Source organism: Heterocephalus glaber, unplaced genomic scaffold, assembly GCF_053883595.1.
Source record: "Heterocephalus glaber isolate CG9 unplaced genomic scaffold, H.glaber_assembly_v1.0 deba00001004, whole genome shotgun sequence".
Classification (NCBI taxonomy): domain Eukaryota; kingdom Metazoa; phylum Chordata; class Mammalia; order Rodentia; family Bathyergidae; genus Heterocephalus; species Heterocephalus glaber.
In genome coordinates, this window is record NW_028258179.1 from 2,090,517 (window position 1) to 2,107,348 (window position 16,832).

The window sequence follows — 16,832 nt, forward strand, 5'->3', positions numbered from 1 at the left end:
TTTGAAACATCCGGTTAAGTAGAAAGTTTTGTGTTTTTAATCACATATATTCTGAAATGGTAGGGTTATATTTTACTCTTTTTTTTCTACTTCCTCCTAAAGTTGACACTTTCAGAAAGGTAAGTAAAATAATTTGTTGAGAAATTTTACTTTTAATGTTGTGCTGCAATTTGTGATAAGCAAGCATCTACAACGGCTAAATCCATTGTAACTTTTGTTGGGACAACAGTTTGACTATTGATGTTTTTTCTTCCTGTTTATATTTATCTCCCTTATTCTTAATTCTAAGGAAATTTACATATTATTTCTTCACTCACTTATCAAATCTACCAGCCAATCATTCCATCCATCCATCCATCCAGCCAGCCACCCTACATCTTTTTATTGTTTCTCCATGGTGTTGTGGCACCTCGGGACACCGGGGCTATAGCAGGAAAGAAATATTCTATTACTCTTTCTGAGCAAAGGGGCTCCTGGAAGCTGTCCTTGGCTCACTGCCTATGCCCCATGCTCCCTCGCATCTCCAAGGAACAGTGCACTGAGGGGCTGTGAACCGCCCTGAGCAGAAACCCCACTTGGCATCTCATGCGGGTCTTGCTGCTCGGATCATCACCTGCCTCTTGAAACTTGCTCTGGTCTCTTTGTTCCCTTTAAAATCTTTTTTCTTTCTGGTTCTTGCCCCATGCCTCCTCTTCTACCTTGGAATCTATTACCTCTCTTAAATAAGGTCAGGGACAGAGAGGAACTGCCTTTCACACTTTTCTGCAGTGGGATCAGCTCACATTTAGAGGATTAAGTGGCTGCTCTCACTCTAGGAAAGAAGATGAATTCATCACAGAGCTCCTGTGTCAGAGGACAGGTAATGAGGTAATTCATGGTCTTGGGGCCAAAGTGCTGCATTTCAAATGAACTGATCCATATCCCTGCCCCTCTCAAACAGGAGCGGCCAGAGTTTACGAGACAGCCACAAGAAAGTGCATCGCCAAACTGGAAGGTCACGAAGGGGAAATTTCAAAGGTGAGTTGCTCTTCCACTTGGAACAGTTCATTGACTTTGAAAAAATAAGCAGCACAGTCCGTATAAGTAGTTTTATTGGTACAGAAGTCTGTTCAATTTTATCATTTTGTCCAGAAATCATTGTAATGTATCCTTCCTCCAAACATAGCACAATAAATGATTTCTAGAACATTTAAAAAGTGTAAAACAGCATTCTGTTCAACCATCAGCAAAAGACTTAGCTGAAAATACATAATATAGCAATTTATGGAGCTTATGAGGTGCCAGGAAGTCCCGTTATAGTAAACACTCAAGTTTATTGTCCCCAAAGCGTTCTGTGTAGCGAGTATCAAGTGTTTTGTAAATTAGATGCAACTGAGAAAGTATTTCCTGGAAATACTAAGCACTTAAGGTTTATAATTATCCATTTTGAAATCACAAAGTTGCATCTTAGGATTTTGTGTAAACTTTCCCTGAAAGCTTATTCACAGAGCAGAGCCGCCCAGTCAGTTTTTGTATTCATATTTGTACCATCGCAGCATGGGAGAGTCTGCTGCGACTTGGGTCTTTTGCCTTCTGACTCGGAGAAATTCTTGGTCTCGTATCTGAGATCATCTTTGCTCCTTCCTTATGTAATATCAGCCTGATGGTTTCCGGCCTCTGGAGGCTCCGTTTAGGGCCTGGATCCGCCCCACATTGGACTCTTACCTCTCTCACCTCTGCACCTGCACCTGGTGGCCGTGGGCCTGTGGCTGGTCAGTGCTGAGATAAAGCCCAAGTCCTTCCCATAGGCGGAGAAACACAGAGGTGGCGGGAGGGGCCGGGAAAGTGGGGCGTGGATGTTGGGGAGCCGAGGTCATGTTCCCAAGTGTCCGGCTAGATAGCTACTGACGTGTCTGGCATTTCCTCTCAACAGGTACGCATCTGTACTTGTGAATGTGTGAATAGAAAGAGGTTCTTTGTTATTAAGTTTTGTGCTTGTTAAGTGAATATGTCACTTACGGAATTTCCACGTGGCAGTGGCATTTCTGTCGGGTCCAAAGCTATTCATTCAATCATTTATTCACTCAGCAAATGTGTTTTGAGAGCTTCCATTGTCTGGGCATTGTGCAGGTATGGAGGACACAGCGATGAGTCATGGACGTAGCCCTCTCTCCTCAAATCTTCAGGCAGAGGACAGGGCTGAAATCATTGTCTCCTGATGACTAGAGAGGGAGTGAAGAGGGACTTCAGTCTCAGTCAGTTTTCTTGTCACTGGGACAAGTATCTGACACCAGCAATTTAAAGGAGGAGAAGTTCATTTTGGTTCGGTTACGGTCCATGGTTGTCTGGCTTCGTGGCAGAAATGGCAGAGCAGAGGGAAAAGTCACAGAGGTCATGAAGCACAGTGAGAGATGAGAGGAGGCAGTGACAGAAACAGACCCTTCTGGGCCACACCCCCAGTGACCCACCTTTTCTGACTTGGTCCCACCTTCTAACAGCACCTTCAGCCATAGATTCATCCAGTGGATCAACCCACTGATGAGTACAGCATGCCCATGGCCCAGCTACCTTCAAAAAGTCCCACTTCTGAACATATGAGACATTTGGGGGACATTCTAGATCTAAACCGTAAGGAATGGGGGACCAATTGGTGTCTGGCTGCAGATCAGATCCAGGTTGACAGTGCCTGGCACTTTGGAGGCATTCAGACCTCATTATGGAGAAAGTGCTGGGCTTCCATAGCAATAGATGAGAAAGTCCCTTCTCGTAGACCTGGACATTCACTTATTCCATGGCACAGTGAGTGATAAAAGGAATCTATGCTTTTAATTACCGAAAGTCATGTTGCAGAGATGGCATGGGGCTTTACATATGATAGATCCTGCCTTGGGTCTTCATCCACAGCAGGGTTCTCTTCATCTGAACAAAGAAGGAAGGCATCACGAGTCTTTGGAAAGAAGCTAGGTAGGAAATACTCAAATTATAATAATGCTTTGGTCTTTATCCTTAGAATCGGGAAGGGGTCGTTAATTAAACTTTTCCATCTAGATGGCCAATTTTCATGCCCCTATAACATTTTTCCCATTATGAAGAAATTGTTCTGTGTAAGAGTAAGTAAGTACTGGGCTGGAGAGATGATAGGTGCTTAGTTATGTCCTATTTTCATTGATGAAAATTGATTGGAACTATTACATAAACATGCGATCATTTTTCTTTCTTCTCTCTCTTTTTTTAGATTTCTTTCAACCCCCAAGGCAACCGCCTTCTGACTGGCAGCTCTGACAAAACAGCTCGAATCTGGGATGCTACCACTGGCCAGTGTCTGCAGGTTCTTGAGGGGCACACGGATGAGATCTTTTCGTGTGCTTTCAACTATAAAGGCAACATAGTCATTACAGGTAGGAGGGAAGTACTCACCATGGGCCTGGCTTTCCTTTTAAATTGGCTGTTGCCAAGCTGTGTGCTAAAAGGATTTCATTCCCACCACTAGCCCATTTCCAGGGTCCCTGTCTCATTTTGGCATGTCATTCTGTCCCCATTATTTAAGTTTAATTGTATCAGGCCCCACAGGGCATGAATGGTGCCCTTTTCTGTAAGACCTCATGAGTTTTGAATGTGAATCGCTCTAGATAAGGTAGTAATTTGAAAGCCTGCCTTGTGGGTTAGTGTATTTCCCCAGTCTTCCATGGATTGAAAGGTTAATATTCAATTGATGTCAATAAGCAGGAGTAACCAAAACATGTTAGGACCAGAGTTCTCCACCATTGGTTTCATAGCCCATTAGAGATTTACTCTTTGAGTTAAATTGTTTTCTCTGTGGATATTCCCTGCCAAGGTGCTAATATTTGGGGAAAAGAGCACATATTGAGCATTTTTCCTACCATTAGGCAGTTCTTTTGAATTATTCATTGTAACAACATTTTAGTGAATGGATTTAGAGCAGGCTAATTTGTGTTGTGTAAAGGAGACACTGATAGGAAGGTCATGCCATCATGTTGGCTTAGTGCCTCTGGCAGAAGGCTTGGCAAGGAGCAAGGTTGTAAGGTAGTGTGGGGTAGGGATGCCCTAGCCAGAAAACTAAATCTGCTTAGTTCACACTGATTTGCATTGTGTTGAGTCCATTTAAAAGTTGTCAAAATTATTTAAGAAGTCCAATGTCCCATAATCAAGTCCAGTGTCATATTTCAGCTGATTAAGTGTCTTCCTAGTCATACAACTTCAAGGATGATGAGAATTGTCTCCCTTAGGCCCCTACTTAATTATGGGCAAGTTCTAAAGTTATGGGCTATATCTTTGCACTGTGATTTTCCAATGTTAACTGAAATCTAGGTATTTTAGAAACACTAGCCTACTTATCTACATATTTATTGTAAACACAATGTCGTATCCTTTCCCATGACGGCAGTGCTGTGGGAGGCAGCAGCAGGAGGAAGGCAGGCCAGCTTCCACCATCCCTATGTTTCCTGTGAGGCTGGCTCTTCCCTCAGCTTGTTTCACAATAGACCTTGGAGAGTTTAGGAAGGAATAGTAGTTGCCTGTGCCATGTTTAAATGCTGGCACTAAATTCCTGAGCTCTTTTAAGATACCATTGATTTTTTTTAGTGCGCTCCAAAGTATCAAGTGGTAAATTACATTGGATGGCAGAGGTTCTTAGAATGAGGTGACACTTCTATCTTGTGGCCAGCAAAGCGGTCACTTTATCTGAATTTATCTGTCCTATTTTTCTGGTATACCCTGGTGTGATAAACTACTTGGATTTTTTTAGGGGCTGGATGAAGTTAGTTTAGACCACACATTGGCAGAACTGCAGCCAGTGTGGTCTTCATGTCTTTAAAAATGTGAGGTGTGTTTAAAATGTGGACTGTGCAGTTCATATAGGATTTCCAAATTCCCATAACCCTCTCCCTTGACCCTGAAAAAGTTGACTTGTAAAAAGTGAGCATAAAGTAGACCAAATTTTAAAAAAATAACTGTGCATTTGTTATTATTAGGTAGCAAGGATAATACCTGTAGGATATGGTGTTGATTGAAGAAGTCTGCTGATGACTCAATTCGTAAGCGATTGTGACCAAGGCCTTGAGCTTCCCACATGACAAGCGAGCTGTGTTCATATCTCAGGAGCTTTCTCTTTTTATACAAGCACTCTGGCCTTAATTTCGCATATTTGACCATTAAAACTGGTGAAGTTTTATCATTTGTTGATATTATTTGATGGGAATGATTTCATAATATTTAGTGAATGCCACTAGTTATTTCAGTTGTGTTTTATTTTAGTAGCATCATAATGCTGATAAGTAAAAACAGAACAATTTAACAATATGTCTCCTAGATTCTCCTTTCAAGGCTATTGTCATAATTTCTGTTGCATAAAGTTTTCTTCTGAGAAAATTCCTTATAAATTGGATGTCTGCTATATGTTTTGGAGTGGTATAAAGAAAATAAAATGGTGCTTTTTAAATGGCAAATATATTCTAGATTGACAGAGGGCTGAAAAAAGTGTAAGCAGAGCTAAGCAAAAGTTAAACAGAATAGACATTCCAACTACTGAATTTAAAAATCTGGATGGAAAACAAATGAAGCATGAGAAAGAATAATCAAATCAAAGATCAATCTGAGTGTGGCTGGAATATTAAAAAGTGGTTTTTTAAAGGTTGTAAAATTGCTCAAATGCATATTAAAAATTAATGTTAAAAGTTAAAGCACAAACTAAAATTAATAATACCTAAATTTAGAATAAGAAAATACATGAGAATCTTATAGAATAAATCTTTTTTAAAAAGCTTTATTGAGATACAATTGATAAACAAAAAATTGCACATACATAATGGATACGGTTTGGTGAGTTAGGGCATATGTATATGCCTGTGATACCACTATCATGATCAAGGTACTAAACGTATCTATTACTTCCAACAAAGTGTGTTATCTAGAAGTTTCAAAATAAGTTTGTGATTAATTTGTGGACCTGCAAGAGATGAGAATTCTAGAAACATTATCTTCAGGCTGTAAGTACAGTGAGGGAGAAGATGCGGTTTGTTTTGCCTTTTGGGAGATGTTGGGTGTGGTTCTTTGAACAAAGTTGCCTTTGCAAATCCTTTCTTGGGGTATTAATCAAGTAACTGCCACAACACGTCAGAGGTCCGTGGATTTTACTGAACGATGAAGAGAACGAACATTGCTGACTGACGACATGTGGAACATGTGGCTCGCACACCTCTCTTTGTTCTCTTATCACACCAGGTGGCAGTGTTGATCTTTTGGCGGATAAGTTCTCGTTTTTCTTACAGCTACAAAGAAGAGCATGAAGAGTAGAGTTCATGCCATGTCCCTTACAGATCAGGGTTATGTGGGGACACAGAACAGTTTAAAGCTTGGGATTGTCTTGGCCGATCTGTGGTAAACGAGTTATCTCATTAATTCCGCTGGGCACACAGATGTTTTCCCACTGACTCACGAGGACGCAGCCCAGTGAGGTGAATAAGAGACAGCTCTGTTTCTCTGTACAGGTCCCTCTGTTGGGAACCAGATTATGATAATTTGTTTTCTAACGAAGTAGTCCGTCAAGGAATCCAATACTCATTTATGTCTTTAAATACTAATATTTGATCAGAGTAAATATAAATTATTTTACATTTTAATAAAATTTATCATAACTTCAGTGGATTGACAGTCTAAATACCACAAGTACTCTGAATTTTGTTATTTTCATGTAACTATACCTAAAGGGCCTGTATTATTATTCTGCCTTGCCATTTTTTGGCTCTGGGGCTTTCAGAATTCAAACACTTCCTGAGGCTGTTATCTTTTTATAAACTGGAACTAATAATAGTATGGAGGAAATTTGTATGGATTGTATGAATTAATAGATACACGGAGAGCCCGATACATAGTAAGCACTCATTTAGTCAGAGCTAAGATTTGTGGACACTGTATAAGTGACTTGGATTTAATTGAGTTAAGATCTAGGAAAGAATTCGTACATTTCAGGCACATTTTTCTCATGAATATATTATGTCTTAGAGCATCCCTGCTATAAAGTGTTCCAATTCACTTTTTCCTTAGAAAAGGGAGGTTAAAGACATATAGAGAGTGTTTTGAGTGAGCATCTCTCATGAATTCTTAGAGTGTGAATAAGATTTGGGTTCATCTTAACAAACGTGTTGTTTATAAATCTTAATCAGCCCAGTTTCTCAGTACCCTTTCCCCCAAAGTTTGAATTTCTAAGCAAGTCACAAAGCCTCTTCCAACCTACACTGTAATGGAAATCATTGTTGGTGAGGAGGAAGACTTAAACGTCACTAATTAAAGTGAATTGCAAAATTCTTCATGAAATCTTTCCCCTTGAGATAATAAAATTTTCTTTAAAAAATAGGAAAATGTCCAAAGGTGTAGGGGTGGTGGGAGGGGAAGGGGAAATGGAAGAAGGGAAAGGAAAAATTATGAGAAAGAAAAAAAAGAATGGAAACAAAGTCTATGTAAATAGGGAAGGGCACACAGGTAATGGGGAAAAAATAAGAACTAAGATACATCATGTTCAGGTACAAACCCCCAATGATAAATGTGAACATATTGTATATCTAAAATGTACCAATAAATAAATAAAAATGCAATTTATCAAATACTTCAAAATCTCTTGAAAGGGTGGAAGCATTCTCCAGGGCGTTCTGATGTGTTTATTCAAATTTCAGTGATTCATGCCTTCTGGGAGGGTTGACAAATGCCCTAACATTCAAAGTGTATTTGCTCACAGTGACCACTGAAGGAGCTGGTGCCTCCCAAACAGGAGGCTATGGCCGAATTCCCACAGATACTTCTGACAGAAGGTCCTTCAGCATTTAGGGTTTTGTTTTATGCCAGATGTTTGAGAGTCCTCCAGAAAGAAGCAGTTTCCGGTGTGGCTCCTGGTTTGATATTTTATTTCTTACCTATAAGCTTTACTATTTGCAGCTATTTCTAGGACACACCCTCTCATCTTTAATTGTGGAAATAGCAATTCCAGGGGGAACACCTGAATTTCTGCTTACTGCAAATATGGTTTTTCCTTTTTTTTTTTTTTGCCAAGGGAATGTATATTCCTGGACTGAAGAAAGATCCCAGATATTTTCCCCAGGCAAGAGTAGGCATGTTTTGTAGATGTGCTTCAGGCAGAAGGGCAAGTACAATTCTTTTCCAGGCCAGAGACTTTTTTTGAAACTTTACCTAGTAGAAAAGCAAGTAGATCTTCCAGAGTGCTTGAATATCTGGAGACCCTAGCTTAGCTAAGTAGACAAACAAAACTGAGCATCACAGGGAAGAACATTCAACAACCCATTCCAGAGTACCACACATTTCAGGAAAGAGACAAATCTATTTTCTATAGACTGTGAAAAAGTCAATATGCAGTGAGCCTGGTTAAATTCTATGGAGAATGTGCAGTGACATTTTTGGATGACTTTCCTGTTTGGATAAATATCACTGGCCAGTCCTCTCCCCCGAGTATCTGAGTCTGCATGGCTCTGAGAGATGGGAGCTTGATGGGGAAAGGGAACAGGCTGTCCTGGGGTCACAGCCTCCCCAGTGTCCCGCCCAGGTCCTGCTTTCCAGACAGACAGACAGCTGCTGTGTGTGGTGTCCCCATCTGAAGCAGTTCACCTGAGAGAGATTTCCACAGGATGGACTCTTCCCGAAGCCTTTCTCCAGGAGATGAGGAGAATGAGAGCATTTTTATAATAGAGTGGCTCGGAGGAAGATTCATCTTTATTTAGAAATGAAATTTTCGCTGGAGTCACTTCATTTTTACTTAAGATTTCATAAAATTTCCAGTTGAAAAATTAGATGTATGTACCAAGGTTGTTCCAACTATACTTAAGAGTTGTCCAACAACTAAGATGAGCACCAAGTGCTGTAATTATTTTTTCTAACAGTTATGCCCATAATGACAGGCCTGGTTTACCTTTGTAGAGAGTTAATTTGACTTTGATATAAATCTTTTGGTTGAAGCTGGATTTGTTCAAGTTAAGTACACTGAATAATTCTTACATCAACTCTATATTAGTAGCATGAAATTAATAAATAAAATTAGAACTCCAGTCACACTGGGCACATTTCAAGTGTTCATGTCCACATGTGAATAAGGGCTACCATACTGGCCATTGCAGGTATAGAAGATGTCATTGCTGCATGATGTAATCAGAGGTATTTGCAGAAGTTGCTCTATGATCAAATCAAGGCAGTGGCCAAGCTCAGGGATGTTAACATTTCCATTTTCTCTGCCTGGCTTGGAGTCTCACACTTGATAGTAACATTGAGACTAGTATGGTTGAGCCAGGAGTGGCTATGCTTCTTGGTATGTCAACCAATCCCTTTCCGTGTGAAGCACTGAACTATTTGCTGATTGGTTGCTAATTTCATACTCTACTTATTTATAGCTCCAAAATAATGTTTGATACTTAACTTGTTTCACCTTGAGTGAATTTTTTAAACTACGTGTTCAAAGAAAATAAAGACTGTGATATACATTGCCTTTCCAATTTGCTACATGAGCTTATATATTGTCTCCTATAGTTTGGGTCTTCAGTGTCTCTTAAAGGACCATGTGATAAACGCTTGCTGTCCAGGGTAGCACTATAGGAAGCTGGTAGAGACTTTTGGAGGTGGAGAGTCCCTTATACTATTGAGGATGAACCCTGGAAAGGGACTGTTTCTTACCCTCCCTCTTTTGTGCTTCCTCACCATGAGGCGAGCAGGTTTGCTCTGCCAAATGCTCCACCATGATGTGCTGCCTCATTGAAAGAAATGAGGCCAACTGATCTGTACTGAAACTTCGAAATCTGTGAGGCAAGCTAAGCCCTTTCTCTTTTTAAATTGATTGTCTCAGGTATTTGTTATAATAATAGAAAGCTAACATTCTCTTCTGTGTAAATTCAGCTTGGTTATTTCTGAAATGGTACCACTTGACAGCAACTTAAAGCAAGATCAATGAAGCAGTCTAAGCAATTTCTGAACCCAAGCCTGATTTTATTTATTTTTTGTCCTGATTCATATCTCTTCTAACTCTCAGAAATCTATAATTTAATGATTTTAGAAATATGCCAAAGAGAGGCTCAATGTAAATTCAAATAAATTTCAAGTTTGAGTTGGGTTTTTTTCATAAATAGACTAATAAAATTTTGAATTTTAAATAAAGTTTTAATATTTAGCCCCATGAAAAGCATGAAGGCAAAAATCCTATTTAGAAATGCATTTTGTGAAGAAATGGTCCTAAATTATATTAGCAACCTCTTTTTTTTTTGTACTGGGCATCGAACTTGGGACCTTGCACTTGCAAGTCAGACGGCGGAACCACTGAGCTAAATCTCCAGCTAGCAATCTCTTTTGATAAATATTCAGCCAATGTGTGAATTGGTAAAAGATCAACCAGCAGATTGGGTGTAATTTTATCTGGGCTGATCTTGGGAGACAGATAAATAACAGCATTTTCAGATATAATCTGAAAATGATATAATTTGATATGACAGCTATAATTCTGGTCTATGAATGCTGACATATCTTTGCTAAAAGATGGTTCTTTGTGCTCAGGTCTTCTTAGGAAAGTATCTAGTGTAAAGGACATTCAGTGAAGTAAATCAGACATGCAAGCTTAAATATCATATGGTTTGTCTTATAGAAGACACCCAAAGTATAAATAAAGAGCAGAAGAAAAGATAGGTAAGGAAGATGGTCCTTTCTCAAATGGGAAGTGCATCAAGAAATGGAGAGGAAAGGAATGGGCGGGAAGAGGAAAGAAGGAAATAAGATGTGTTATACACAAGTACCAACTCCACAAGAAACATAGACATTATGTACTACAAACATGTACTAATAAAGAGAATGACCTGCAAAATAACGCTATAGAGTTAAGCACTGTCATTTCTTATGTCACAATTCTATGTGGACCCTTTCATAGCCAGAGCTAGAATGTCTTCATAGAAAATGTGAAAGTTACATCTACACATGCACGGATGCAATCTAATTATAAAATTGAAGAAGGTAAAGTGGTACCTCGGTTCACGAACTTAATTTAGTCCACCATTTTGGAAAAGATGGCCACATCTGTGTTTGTGGGGGAAAGAAGGCTGCAGTTGTGGTTTTCATCTGATGAAGAGTTTGCAACAGAACCAAAATTTGGCAAACGCCTTTGTTTGTGAACCAAATTGTTCATTTGTAAAACTTTAAATGAGGGAAAAAAGTAAAAAGAACTTCCTAAATAGCTAATATATTGAGCCATTTGTTTATGGAGCAAACCCTAAACATTGTAGTTATTTGCTCCTAAGTATGCTTTTTTGGGGAGCAGGTATTTCGTTTATAGGGTTGGGTTTGCCAGGATGTCTGGGTGCAATAATGCTTAATAAGTGTTTAACACTTAACCTGGGATCGAACTCAGGACCTTGTGCTTGTGAGGCAGGCATGGTGCCACTGAGCTGAATGCCTGGCCCTGTTCAACACTTAGAGTGCCACTCAAGTTGTAAATCTCAGACAGGTCAGTTCACCTTCCAGGTGTTATACTGTTCTTACAATGCCTTTACAAGATACTTTACATGGACTCAATACTTTTATACTGCTTTTGCCTGGGCCAAATTATCTCTAGATTTTTTTCATCCTTTGCTTTTACTGAAATATGGAAAAGGGAGATCAATCACAATCTCTCCCTTTCTCTCTCTCTCTCTCTCTCTCTCTCTCTCTCTCTCTCTCTCTCTCTCTCTTCCTGCCAGAAAAGGATCATCAACTGGCAGAATTTAACGACATAATTTTCTCCTTTACTAGAATAACTGATGAGAATTGAATTGTACTAGACAGATATTTTCATGAGGTTCATTGTTTTACTTGAAAGAAAATATGTTTGCAGATTCTTAGTACCAAGAGACTTCAAGCCAGTGGGAGACTAAACCTCCCACACTGATAGTTTAAAGCCTGTCTGAATAAACATGAAAGATTTAAGAAGGCAGTATGCCTCACATCATGAAGCTCTTTTTTGTATTCAACTGTCCCTACTATATGGAAATTCCAGAGCCAGCAACATTCACAAGCTCAACTAAGTATGCTTTAAAATACGTTTTGCCTAAGCCCACATTAATTTCCAACATATAAAAAATTCATTGTTCTTTGAGTTCAGAATTTAGTTAATTGAGGGTATCTTGAGAGGTTAATTTGAAAGTATACCTTTCAGTGTTTAAAGGAGATTCTGTTTTTAAACTTACTATGGTGATGCGGAATAATTACTTCCAGGGAAGCTAGTCAAGACCAGCATGTGGCACTGTGGAGATAAATAAATTCTTGTTTCAGGAAGATCTGCTTTGAGAAAAATAATTTCCCAAATGATTATTAATAAATGTACCTGAGCTGACCTAAATGAAAATATAGGGGAAATTATATTAATATTATGGCATTTATGTCTTCTCTAAATGATAAAATGTGCTTATCAATTAGTCTCACCACATTTGTATTAAAGAGAACCTGACAATGACTTAGGATATGGAAGAATTACTTTTTCCTTTGGTTATTAAATAAGAACAATATGTGTTAGTTAATTTTCCCAAGTCTGTTTACCTCAAGTTTGGAATAATCAGCACTACTGGCCTAGACCCTCAATTATCTAAAAATGGATCGAGAACTAAGAGAATCTACATTTCTATTGATTTGAGTTCCTATGTAATAATGATGTTGATTTTCAGGGCATCTTTTCTTTAAATATTTCAGATTTTCTGCCACCATAGTATAAACTGGTTAAAGCTTTAATTTAGAATTTTAAAATGAAGTTGCTGATACTGAGAAAAGGGAGAAGAAAAGAACATTTGTGTTTATCATTAAATGTTGATATGTAGCAAGTTATTTGAAAAGATCATCACTTTTAAATTTTGTGAACTATTATTGGTTACATTTGCAATTTAACAAATTAGCTAACACAAAATGACCCAGAGCACAATTTTGAATGAAATATTTGCTTAGAAACCATGTACACTTTCCCATGTACCATATTGCCTCCATTAGTTAAAAATTACCTGCTGCTGCTCCACTCACGGATTCACGAGACACGAACACAGTTCTTCTGGCTTTCATCTGAAGACTCACTCTCCACGGGACTTAGACACCAGTCTGTGGGTAGCAGTGTGGGGGCAGGTATAACACTATTTTCTATGTTACTTTTCTCAGTCGAGCTCACACACTCCTCACTCTTTGCAAATCGTCTCTACGAAACCTCACCACTGCATCAGGCACCCTTAGACAAACCCTGGTTTCTAGAAACCTACATAGTTAATATAAGGGTAAGGTTCAATATGTTGATTTGGGACATCATATTGTTTTAAAAATATTTTTAATTTTTTCCATTAAGTTTATTGGTACATTTTAGATATACAATACAGTTATATTCATCATTGGGATCGTGTACCTGTACATGATGTATCTTGGTTCTTATTGTTTCCCCCTTCCCCTGCCCTCCCTTCATCCCTTCACCCTTCCTTATTTACAAAGAGTTCGCTTCCATTTTTTCCTTTTCTCATATTTTTTCTTTTTGCTTCTTTCCTTTCCCCTACCCCTCCTACTTCCTCTACTCCTTTAGACCTTTTCTTCCTATTTCACAATATCAATTATACATTTTGATCCTTATTTACATTTTTAGTTTTTCACACTGGAGAAACTATTTGGTATTTACACATGTAAATTTTTAAAAATTAATTTTATTGGTACATTTTAGGTATACAATACAATGAAATTTATCATTGGAAATTTACACCTTTACATCATCTCTCTTGGTTCTTATTTTTTCCCCCTTCCCCTACCCTCCCTTCAACCCCTCCATCCTTCCTTATTTACAAAGACTTTGTTTCCATTTTTTCCTTTTTCTCATATTAATTTCATTCCCTTCTTTCCTTTCCCCTACCCCTCCCACTTCCCCCTCCCTTTTGCCCCTTTTCTTCCTATTTCACATTATCTATTATACCTTTTAGTCCTTATTTACATTTTCAGTTTCTCACACTAGAGAAACTATTTGGTATTTACGTGTGTGTCCTATGTATTTCATTTAAAAGTATCACCTCAATGTGCATCCATTTAGCTATAAATGTCTCTAATTTCTCACTTTTTATGGCTGAGTATTACTCCATTTTAGTTAAAAAAACCACATTTTCTTTATCCAGTTTCCAGTTGATGGGCAATTGGGCTGTTTCCAAGTTTTAGTTATGACAAACTGTGCCGCTATAAACATGGGTGCCTATATATCACTGTGGTATGATTCTTTTAATTCTTTGGGGAAGATCCCCAGCAGTGGAATAGCAGGGTCAAATGGGACTTCCAGTCCTAGTTCTTTGAGGTATCTCCATACTGATTTCCACAGTGCTTGCACCAGTCTACACTCCCACCAGCGGTGGAGCAGGGTTCCTCTTTCCCCACAGCCCCGCCAGCATTTGTTATTGGTTGATTTCATGATAGCAGCCATTCTTTCTGGGGTGAGGTGGAATCTCAGCGTTGTTTTCATTTGCATCTCTCGAATGACCAGTGATGTTGAATATTTTTTCCTATGTTTATTTGCTATTTCTACTTCTTGGAGAAATGTCTGTTCATTTCAGATGCCCATTTTTGAATTGGGTCTTTAAATTTGGGAGGTCTGAACTTTTTAAGTTCTTTATAGATTCTAGGTAGTGGAACTTTGAGGAACAGCAGGTGAAGATTTTTTCCCACATTGTGGGTTGTCTCTTCACACTGTTGGTGGTCACTCTTGCTGTGCAGAAGCTTTTTAATAAGAAGAGATCCCAGTTGTTGATTCTTTGTGCTAGTTCCCATGCTACTGAGGATTTGTTCATAAAGTCTTTTCCTATGGGGCATCATATTGTTTAACAATTTAATGATCCATGTGTGATCACTCATTCAGTATTCCTATCTAGCTAAACAACTGAAAATAACTGAACCCCAGAAAACAAAATGAGTTATTGTCCCTAGAGGAGGATTTCATTATTACATGCCTAAAATTATACAGAGAGTTTTTTTTTATCTTGAATGTCCAGTATGTTCTCAAAGATACCAGAGCAAAGGGAACTGAGATCACATGAGTGAGAACCAGAGAACAGTGGACCAAAGCAATAGATCCACCATGACTCAGATAGAGGAATTATCAGATACAAACTGACAAACAACTGCCTATCATGTTTGAAAAAACATTTAAATTATCCAAACCTGGACAAATCTGTAGTAAGTAGCTATAAAACATTGCACAACAGGTTATTAAAAAGAACTACAACTGCAAAACTGAAATTGAAATTTAGATACAACTGATAATGTCTTAGTTACTTTTCTCATTGCTGAGACAAAACACCCAAAGTTAAAGGAGGAAAGGTTTATTTAGCTCACAATTTGTAAAGGTTTCATTTCATAATTGGCTGGCTCCAAGCCAAGGCGGCACATGGCAGAGGGGTGACAGTTCATGGCAGTGTTAAGCTCAAGAGACCTGTTTAAGTGTCTTTCTGCCCTCTTTATCTTATCCAGACTACTTAGAGCAAGTAGCACTCAAATCTTTAATCTTAGTGCTCTTGAGCCTAGCACTGCCCCAAGAATCAATTCTAGCATCACATACTCTAGATCCAGCCACCTATGATCATATGAGGCTTTGAGGGGCCATTTAAACATGAGCTATCACGTTCTGCCCCTGATCCCCTAAGACTCATGCATATCCCTTTATGCAAAAGGCATTTAATCCGTCTCTAAGAGTTGCCAAAGTCCTGACAGTTTCAGCACTGCTGAAGAGTCCAAGTCCAGAGTCTCCTCTGAGATTTAAGGCAAATTCTTAGCTGCAAGTCCCTGTAGAAATGAAAAGAAAGTTAAACACTTCCAACATTCAGTGGCACAAGACAGACATTTCCATTCCCAAAGGTACAAGAGGGGGATACAAAGGAATGGGAACAAAGCAAGTCCAAACTCCAGCCCAGCAAACGTTATGTCCTATAGTTCCATGTGCACATCTGAGTCAATCTGGCAAGAAGTGAACTTCACAGGTTTTGGGTGGCTCTGCCCCTACACCACTTCTGGTGGCTGTAGCTCCCATGGCTTCTCTCTTGGGCTTTCATGGCTCTCCTCCTTCCTTGCAGTTTTCATACTCACAGCTCCACACACTGCCCTCTCAGGGGCACACTCTCAGTGGAGCCTTCCTGACCCCACAACTCTTGCATTCTGCATGTACCTAAAACCAGCGCCATGGGGGATAATACTGAGGCCTGCTGCCAGCTGGAGAAGTAGCCGGGCTTCTTTCTCTCTTGGCTGTAGGTGTCCAGTGCCTACGAACCAAACCCTGAGGAACAACTTCCCTAGGCCACTGCCATTCTGGAGCATGGTACTCTGGGGCTCTCTTCTCAAAGCAAAGTCTTTACTTTTGCAATTTTGAGGCTGCCAAGAGTGGAGTCCTGCTGGTTCCTGTGATGCCCTCAGGCCATCTTTTTTTTATTCTCCTGTTCCTTCTCAGCAGTCAAGATCTCCTCTGCTCTATCTTTGCAGTCCACATCTTTACTGAAGCTTTCTTTCTGGCCAAACATAACATGTTTTAAATCATTCTGCTGGGCTCTTTATTCTTGATTCCCAACATAAATCTGGCTAAAAGCTCCCAGCAGTAGCCATGCCACCATCTGAACTTTAGACTGCCTTGAAATTTCTTCTGCAAGGTTAATTAGTTCACTGCCCTTAACCTTAGTCTCAGACAAAGTTTCTGGACATGAGTAAAATGCAGACAAATTTTCTGCCAAGGCACAACACACATCATCTGGAGCCCAACAGCCAGTGCAGTCCTTCTTCCCAGCAGAAATCTCCAGCACCTGGTCTTTACCAGCAGCGTTTCTATCAACCTTCTGGTCTTC

The 16,832-nt window shown here is 39.3% G+C and overlaps 1 protein-coding gene across 2 annotated transcripts in view; it reads left to right on the top strand.

Moving 5' to 3' along the window:
* Daw1 (dynein assembly factor with WD repeats 1) overlaps positions 1–11,618 on the top strand; it is a 51,353-nt gene extending 39,735 nt beyond the window's left edge. Inside the window, exons 10-12 of one of the 2 annotated variants that reach the window (XM_021247075.2) lie at positions 941–1,017; positions 3,215–3,377; positions 4,971–11,618. In XM_021247075.2, coding sequence (XP_021102734.2) covers positions 941–1,017; positions 3,215–3,377; positions 4,971–5,005 — 275 coding nt within the window. In that variant the 3' untranslated portion in view covers positions 5,006–11,618. The remainder of the gene's footprint in view (positions 1–940; positions 1,018–3,214; positions 3,378–4,970) is intronic. The other variant, XM_004868004.4, reaches the window with a different exon arrangement.
* Positions 11,619–16,832: the final 5,214 nt, after the last annotated feature.